The following is a 9393-nucleotide window of genomic DNA, read 5'->3' as shown; positions in this document are numbered from 1 at the left end:
CACGTTGGCTGCCTGCCTGAGCTAACTTGTATCTAGCTAGCTTGGACAAGAACAGGAGTGAAGGCTGGGGAGCCAAGTATGTACCCACATCTGTACTGGGCTTGTGCTGAAGCCAATGTTGTCTTCACTCTCCTCGTTACCCATGCAGCTGGATTCAAGCTAGCTTGGGTTGACAAGCCTGTGCCTAGCTTTTGCTGCATAGACCTACCCTTGGCATCCATGGTGTCTATCATACTGTCTGGGTGCATTAAAAGAGTCACAAAAACCAGGCCAGAGAGGCACAACAAGATGGAAGAGATGTAGTTACAGAAGGTACAAATCCAGGAAGCTGGCCAGCATACACATGGAGAAAAAGGAGAGTCTAGAATAGCTTCTGAAATTGCTGTTGAAAAGAAAGAGGCTTTAAAGAGCCTAAATGAATAAAAGCAGCTCAGTTCATTTTATGGTGTCACTAGTTTGGAGGGCAGAGGCTGACCTCATGTTTGTGAGAGCAGCACATAGTCATACAAAGCAATGATCTGTAGGCTGCATTGTAGACATAGCTGGAGCGATGGAAAATGTGAAAGCAAGCAAAAAAAGAGAAGTGACTGGTGCAAAGACTTGAACAAGACTCAGCAGCGTTTGCATTCAATTCGCTTTCAGCTGAAGACGGGAGAGTCTGCTGCCTACAAAAGGCAGTGCCAACATTTAGCTAGACTGGGCTCCTACTGAATAAGAGATGTTAGTGAAGGGGATACTCAGATAGGCCTCGCTGCTCTAGGATGTGGAGTAGCTAAGCATATGCCCTGTGCATTTATTAGTTCAAGTAAAGGCTGAGGCATTAGAGAGGATGTAGTTTAGGATAAAAGAAGACTGTTTAAAAACAGCCAAGGAAATTTTGGCCATTTGAGAAGATAGTGTCAAGCAGACTTCAAAGGAAAGGAAATTAAAGGATGAAGGAGGGAAAAGGGGAGATTGAGCTACAAAGGAATGAGGTCTCGTGTCAGCCTGGCTGTCCAATGCTCAAAGCATCAACAGGCTCTGAAAACAGCAGCAGCCAACTTTGTACTAGGAGAGGAGAAAAGCTGCCCCCCTCTTCTGTCCTGCTGGGCAAATGGAGTCTTGTCTTTCCTCTTCCTCAATCTCCCCCTCCTCTCTGAAATGCAAATCAAAGAATTGGAAGATACTTTTCAAAATATCAATTGACTTAATAATCAGTGCCTCAGATGTGACCTAACTTAAAATGCAGCACAGGAAGGGAAAAGAGAATCTTTTGAGATCTCACTGGTGGGTTGAAAGAATCTGTTTTGATGCAATCTACACAATGAATTTAACCAGAATTCATTGTCTGCACCAGAGGAAAGGAAAGGAATTCAGCTTTCCCACTATTAAAAATAACAAAGTCAGAATGAAAACAGGTTTTCAAGATGCTCAGTGGACATTATGCACTGTGGAGAGGAGAAAAATGTAGGTAGCACTAAACATGATCCTCTTAAGGGAGATAAAATCCACTGCATTCAAATAAGAAATACAGCACTGAAGGGTGAAATGTTTCCCCTTGATTTCTGTTTTTTTAAAGGGCGAGAAAAGCTTCTTGCAGAATCAGATACTTGCTGTTCAATACAGAGAGCTGGAGCTAGGAGAATCTGTGTTGAAAGTTTACATAGGAAGACAGGCCATGTTCAACACTGGTCATCTCCTCCTCCTGAAAACCAGAGAACAAGAATGGCCCTTTCTTCTCCCTCCTGTTTGTGCAGCTGTAGACTGTTGGCAGGAGGAGAGTAGGGAGAGAGAGAGCCTGAATTCTGTGGAGGATGACAATGAGTTCTTGGGAAAAGTCGACTATCTCCCAGACCTTTGTATTAGGGCCAGATGCATGTTCAGATATTCCGGCAGCACACTGTGCTCCTCCCTTTCCTTTTTCTTTTATAATTAGGGTCTAGTTCTGAGCAGCTTTTTTCTTTTTCTGGTAAATGCTGGAAAATCCTGCTAGTACAGCAAAGAAAAAACAGCCCTTTCCCAGCTACTCCACCACACTCAACTGGGGAAGCAGCTTCAGCAGCACAATGGAAAACTAAATTTTGCAACTTTTAGCAGGCAGAAATGTCATTTAGAACCAGCCCGTCTATCAGGTGTATGTAATTACACGTGTTTCTAGCAACTCGAACACTGAGCCGCCTTGCTAAAGGCAATTAAGAGGCATCTCACTGAAAGATTTCCAGCTCTTATCCAAAAATCTGTTCAGCATCTTAGTTTTCAACTCCATGACATTTTTAAAAAAAACAGGGTTAACAGGAAAGGAAAGGTTTAAGGAAAGGTAACTGCTTAAAGCAAATGCTGGAGACCATTCTGTCACCAAAGAGGTTGAGCACAAGCAGCAATGCAAGCTCCATCACGCTGCGCTGCCAACATGCCTCAGCTGATTGCTGCCAGCCGCACCTCTTGGCCTGTGAAGCACGTTCAATCTCCAGGGCCTGTTCAGTCCCTGATTTAAACACTAGCCAATATTGCAGTGTGTTTTTTGAATATAAGAGTCCCCAATTATAGTGCAAGATACAAACTAAGGTTGTACCATAGAAACACATCTGGTGTCAGTCTTTATTTTACCTGAATATACATTTATACAGGCCATAATAAAAAGGCTATTATGCAACAGTTCAGTGAGTTATTACCTAGTTTCAAGAATAATGCATGCAGTTACAAAGGAGAGGTAGAAACACTGTATTAAAGACCTAAAAATACAAATATTATATAAATAAACACTTTCAAATTAACTGTTGGAATTTCATACAGATAAATAAGGGTAAAAGTACATTACTTTGTCAAAGAAAAGGAAACACATGGTTATCAGTACACTAAAACAATACTGATGCATGAGAACTGTACAACTTTGTAAAATAGTTCAGACCACGGTATCTAAAAGAGGATTAAAATGATTTTGTCCTGGAGAATGGTTTATTCAAGTATTCAAGCAGTTGAGTAACCCCCCCAAAAAACTTCCAAAAGTAAAATACAGGAACCATTCCAGAGAAGATGATCTGCCTAAATACTTCGTGAATTACTGTTCTGATGATCTGAAGGGATGCTTGAAATGATAAGTGCCTATGAGGCTATGGGAAGCTTCCCACCTCTCCCTAAAAATGCACACACAAATACCCTGATTTTTCACGCACTGTATGTAGAAATCCCACATCACTAAATCAGCATCCCAATTCCCAACCTATTTCTAGTCTCACACGGCTCCTAACAGAGCCTCTCAGTTTACAGTATGTGTTTTAATACTGCCCAAGGAACAGGATTCAGAGAGCTGTTGTTATACTCACAGAGACTGCAGGCAATAATGCACATACTGCATGCACAACAAAAGATGCAACCAAACCTATTTTGAAAGCAAACAACCAGCAACTCAAAACATTTCCATTACTGAGAAAGTCTGTAGCAGTAGTTACTCAAGTATTAGATAAATAGGTATAAAATGGAAAGGTTCACATGAATACAAGTTTTTACAGTTTGTCTGAAAGTCTTCTAGAAGCTACATTGGAAATTCTGAAAAGGATTTTATATACACTGAAATAAAACTTTTTCAGCTGAGTCCATTGTGCCTTTTCTCATTTTTTTTAAATTAATAGTTCTTCAAAAATGAATGTACAGTTGCTTTAGTAAATTAGTGCAATACAAACTGTTTTGGAAGAAGAGCATCAAGTTGTATCCACATCAGCTGATAAAATTGTTTGAGGATTTTGAAGAGGTGGAGCAAAATTTCTTCCATTGACCTCTTCCTCTCCTTCTTTAAAAGGGACTTACTTCCCATCCTGCCTCTGTTCACTGATGAGCTGTATTTACACGATGTAAGCTCGGATCCAAACAAGCTTAGCCAAACAAGCTTCAAACTGCAGGTTTATACATTTGGAATTTCATACCTTCATTCAACAGTCTGATACTGGCAATTAAAAAACAGTCTTCTACAAACCTTTGAGTGGAATCTCCCTACAGAAACACAGCTTTGCATACTTTGTGAAGAAGGATCCATTCTGAATAGTCCTTAGTAAGGAAAATAAAATTGATCGTTGTAGTTGAAAGTACATGTACAAAGTTCAGTTAGAAAGTGAAGAGTGATTTCTTTTAAATTCTGCTGCTAGGAGGAAAAAGGGACGAGTGACTGTATCAGTAAGGCAGATTTTCGATAAATGTACTTTTGGATTTTTTCCTCTTTGAATTTCACTGCTGTTTCTTTGGTAGTCACCACAGAACTTTAAAAACTGTCTTTCACAGAGCAGTGGGACAATGACAACAATTAAGCTGTAGCAAAAAAAAAAGTACAATGTCACTGAGTGGTCCCTTCTGTTCACACCGCCTGGTCCTTGGGATACTGCTAGTGTTCATACACAGCCACTGTGCTATAGCAAAGTGCAGAGAGCCGTCGCTCAATACTAGATTTATCTGAAAAAAAACCACAAATTATAAAGTTACAGTCAAGTTCTGAACACATCAAGCGCAAATTAATTTCAATGCAGAAAGAATAAAATCATTGCATCAAAACAGACATGGCTCTTCAGGTTATGTAGCAGCATCAGCTAAGGACGAGCATTTGAAAACCATCCAAACTGGCTACTCCTCTCATGCTTGCTGCTTTTATAGGCTATGCCTAATCATGAAATTACAGATTTATATATATTTAAAATATATACAAATGTAAGTGCTCATCTTACACTATAGGTGCCTCCCCCCCATGAGTTAAATATACAAGGCAGATAATAAATATCAGACAAAGAAAGTTCATCTGCATTCAGAGGATTTTATTAAGAAAGTTAAACACAAAGCTCAGCACAATGATTTTTACCCACTGTTTGTGTTTAGTCTTGTTTCAGGAGTCCAGTGTTTATCCTTTGGATTTACTTTTTAAATTGAATTTATTACAAATCTACTTTTGCCCTTCATTTGCCCAGTTTTCAACTTTTGGAACATAGATTTGTTCCTCTGAGTTCTTATGTTTTAAAAACTCTTGTCTCAGTCACCAGTAATAGCTTCCGCTACAAGTGCAATACCGTGAATGGCTTTGTGCCTTGAGATGCATGGATCAGGATTTGCCTTGTGAAGAGGCTTTGCATGGATTGCCATGGATTGGCAAACAATACTGGAGGTAAAATCCTAGCTCTACTGAAGTCAATGGCAAAGCTCCCATTGACTTCAACTGGGCCAGGATTTCACCCAAAATGTTAGATCCTTTTATTCTGTTCTTCACAGCCAAATGTTGCTATTTTTATGGTAAAGAAACACTTTATGCATTTTGAAAAGAAGTACAGGATCAATTTTTTTACACTCTCCAGAATTTTCAGTTACTACCAAGGTACACAAAATATACTCTCCAAAATAACTTACATTTGTGAACATTTTCTATATCTGCAGGGTCCTGCAGTATCTTAGTCAGTCCTTCCAGCAGCATGGCTGCTTTGTGGTATCGAAATGTAATATCTTCTGTCTGCTGAAACATCTCGTCTAGTGCTGCTGACTGAACCTGGAAGCATTCATTAACATAAGCTATATGAATTGTTCTAAGCAAATACAATTATAAAAAGTTGTCTCGGAGAACTGACTGATAAATGAGCATCACTCTGTGGATACTAATTAACAGTGCTTCTGTACCTTAAATATACTGGTCTGGTTTTATAATTTTTAATATAATCTTATGGAGAAGTTACAGGAAAGTAAGTTTCTGTGTGGCATTAGGTGGAAAGAGTCCTGCATGTATAGATGTGAAATGCTTTATGTTCCTTTACTATTAAGCATGGTACAATATATACGTACATTTCAAATTGTAACTACTCACATATACACACCTGTTATCAAGCTTATTTTATTTGTGAGGGAGACAAGCTAATTTGTGTGTGGCTACTGAATCATGAAGGTTAAGTACAGTGGATACTTGCCAAGATCTTACATCTAACACCACTATTTATCCAATTCCGTTTCACCAGAACTTCCCCTTATCTGAAAGGTAAGTCAGTCTCCTAATGCGATACACTTGCTGCACCTTGTTCCTGGGATTATCCAAATATCTGTGTACTCAAAACTTGTCAGATACACAGATACCTTTTCCCCATGTTTCTTTATTAACATTTTTATTTTGCATAGACCTGCTGACATGCTTCTCCAACCTAGGAGTCCCCCCACTCTAAACAACTCCCTAAAGTAAAACCAGTTGATTGGGAAGCTGTGTGTGTCTTCTGTTTCTGTGCTGCAGTAAGCTTTATTGTGTGATACTCCAGCACACAGAACCCCATCATGGACTGTATAGCTTAGCAGTGCATTTTGTAGCATCTATATACAAAAGCTGCTGATGTGTGGGAAAACCTCAGAGCAACCGTATCAGGAAGGAACTTCAGAAATTATCTGGGGGAAGATTACATCAGCCCAGGCATGAACAGGATTAAGGCCACACATGCAGTGCTGTCTGGTTACATTAGAGACACGTGAGAGGAGGTTGTGCCCATCACCAAGTGTTACTACTTTTACTGATCTCAATACCTTAAACACAGATGAAAGGAATGATTTACCATTTCCACAGCACAGTTGTAGATGAGTTTCTCTGCAGTTACACTGTTGATTTCATCTACAAATCTTTGCTTGTCAGAGAAGAAATGATTCAACTTTTCTGTCAGCTTCTTACACATGGTGATGCAGAATTTATATCGTTCATTCAGAGTTTTGACAACTGGAGAAAGTCAGTGTTAAGAAGAGGTTAAAACATTTAAATTCAACTTTACAGGGTAGCTTTCTAATCAAGTAAGTCTGTTTATCTTTGTAGATTTATTTTACCATCTACTGTGTCATTTTTGCTGTCGGGAGAGCATGTCAAATAATTTTCACTTCATATTAATAATCACCCATTCCCTAACCACTATCACCATCTTTTTGTCATAGTAATTAAGCAATTCTGTGTCTGCAGTTCTCTCTCTCCAGAAGTACAATAAGCACGGTCAGTTCTGGAAAGCGCTAAGACACCTCTTTGCGCAGCTGATTTAGTCAAGGTTTCCTGACTGACTAGTACAGCTGCAGGCAGAAAAGGCATATGGTGTCTGGCCACAGTGAGATCCTGAATGTTTCAACTTCATTCTTTTCACTGATGGGCCAAAGAAATGTCAGTAAGTCACAAGCAAAGGAAATCAGTGTCCCAAAGCAATGGCTGCATATACCTTGTTTAACAGCAGTGGATGGGTTCAGGTTTCCCGATTTGATCTGTGCTTTGGCCAGATGCAGAGAAGATGCTAGTAGCTGTGCTGCTTTCATATACAACACCAGCTGCTCTACTTGTCTGGAAAAAAATAATTTTAGCATGTCTGATGTTTAAAGATTTTCTTCTTTTTCAAATGAAGATATTCAACCCACAGCCAGACGCTCCCCACACTATGTGCTGACAAGAAATAACTGTCGGGAGTGAGGAAACAGGTGTACAAAAATGACAAAGAACCCCGGGCGCTCTGTGCAGCACTGGTTGTGAGAGAACCCATCTCTCTGGCCAGGAGAGAGTGCACATCTAAACTTTGTTTTCATGCACAAAATAGAAGAAACCCAATTTGTTGTTTGTAGGTTAATTACATGAGGCCAATGTCCTTCCAGAAAGCCCTTGCTTGCACTTTTCTCGAGTGTCCACACACTCTCCCCACCCCAGGGGTTACTTTCATAATTCCAACATTTGGGACCATCACACACACTAGTTATTTTTTGCAGGAAGGGAGAAACAACTGAAATTTCCACTCCCATCACCAGCATTTTCACCTTATTTCTCCTCACTTCTAAAGGTTTCACATCAGGACCGAGCTGATTCTCTGACAGAGGCTTAGATGTGACTCCCTTTGGAGCTCAGTATCGCCGCTCCTGGTCAGCCAGAGATAGTTACTGATGGAGTCATGCAGAGAGCTCCCCTTTCCCCATAACTGAGGATGTGAAGACTGGAGCTCAGATTCCCAGGCATGACGAAGTGTAACACTGCTCTAGGCAGCAGCCACCAGCCTCGCCCTCCTCTCATCTGACAGTTCAGAGAAAAAGAAACAAGCCCCCACCCCCCACCACTTTCCCTCTTCCAGGATTCCTAGTTATTCACCTACCGGCCCATTTCAGTCTTTCCTCTGCTACGCTGTTCCTGGGCCTTTTTGCTTTTCAGTTGTTAAAAAAATGTTCATACTACCACCAAACATTCCCTAAAGCAGAAAGGTCACTTCTGACAAAGTCAGAACGAGGACGGTCATGCACAGACATACGAATTGATCTGAAATTCACTAATTCTAGAACAACTACTTAGCCAAATACCCACCCCCATTCTTTGCTTAGTTGGCTTATCTGATCAACCACCACGCTCTCCTGAATCTGATACAATGACACTGCAGAGGTGCACAGTTCTGGGTTTCCTCCCCGTACTGCTGTCAGGTCCAGTACACATTCTATAAAAGTCAGCATCGTGTTCAGATGACGCAGTGTATCCGTATGTTCTCTCTGCCAGAAGGAAAGGAGAAGACAATTTAATCACAATAGGCCATGTGGCAAATACATGGCAGCTATCTGGAGAATAGTCAGCATCTCAGCAACACTGTGCAACACACACACTATTAATACCAAGAGCAGGAACTCAAGCAGATCCTCAGCCTTATTTCCATCATTTCTAAGTACTCGTTTATTGGCATTAAACATGACAAAACATTAATTTTTCTGTACCTCCATTAATGTTTCCTCAGGCAGTTCAGGAGCTTCAAAAGTGATAAAACCCTCTAAGCTGGGAGGTGAAGTACCGTAAGCCATGTACTTCAGACTTGGAGCTGCCTCTGCTCCAGGAGGAGATGACCCCATATAAATACCGGGAGGGGAGCCCATGTATACACGGCCACTAGTAGAGCAGAGAGACCCTCCAGAACTGTTTGATCCAACTATAGGAAAAATAAAACACACTCAGTCCAAACAGCTTGGTCCAGGATAAAGCAGAAGTCACCTAAATTCACCTGGGGGAGTTTCTCGTTATGCTTTATACCGTCTGTCCAGTACCTAAGTGGCATTCCTTATTGGACAGTGAAGATTTATAAAATGGGCATTGTGAGAAGAAAAGGTGATTGGCTGACAAGGATTCTGACTGTAGGTACCCAGTCAAATTCAACAGACAGAATCAAGTTCACAAAAAAGCCCTTATGCAGATATGCTGGCCATAAACACTTCAAATGGAGGAAGGCATTTAGCCTGTTGGTGTCTATATTTCAAAGCACACACTAAGGTGTGCTGGAATCCAGTATGCTTCCAAACCCTGTGCATTATTATTATTGTTAAAAATCTATTTTTTTATATCTTGGAACAAACAACCGTGTATGCCATCTGAAACAACGTTAGATCACATCACAGACATGGCGTAGACTGTCACAAATGTATACTACA

The 9393-nt window shown here is 40.5% G+C and overlaps 1 protein-coding gene across 3 annotated transcripts in view; it reads right to left on the bottom strand.

Annotated features, from left to right (window-relative positions):
- Positions 1-2544: 2544 nt before the first annotated feature.
- ULK2 (unc-51 like autophagy activating kinase 2) overlaps positions 2545-9393 on the bottom strand; it is a 54471-nt gene continuing 47622 nt past the window's right edge. For 2 of the 3 annotated variants that reach the window (XM_077836375.1, XM_077836376.1), the window contains 6 exons: positions 8689-8897; positions 8291-8469; positions 7173-7291; positions 6534-6691; positions 5359-5494; positions 2545-4419 (listed from right to left, as the gene is read on the bottom strand). In XM_077836375.1, coding sequence (XP_077692501.1) covers positions 4352-4419; positions 5359-5494; positions 6534-6691; positions 7173-7291; positions 8291-8469; positions 8689-8897 — 869 coding nt within the window. In that variant the 3' untranslated portion in view covers positions 2545-4351. Of the gene's footprint in view, positions 4420-5358; positions 5495-6533; positions 6692-7172; positions 7292-8290; positions 8470-8688; positions 8898-9393 lie in introns of those variants that run through there. The other variant, XM_077836378.1, reaches the window with a different exon arrangement.

The sequence above is a fragment of the Eretmochelys imbricata genome, chromosome 17, assembly GCF_965152235.1.
Source record: "Eretmochelys imbricata isolate rEreImb1 chromosome 17, rEreImb1.hap1, whole genome shotgun sequence".
Lineage (NCBI taxonomy): Eukaryota > Metazoa > Chordata > Testudines > Cheloniidae > Eretmochelys > Eretmochelys imbricata.
The sequence above is the reverse complement of the archived record's forward strand: the minus strand, read 5'-3'. Positions and strand labels throughout refer to the sequence as shown.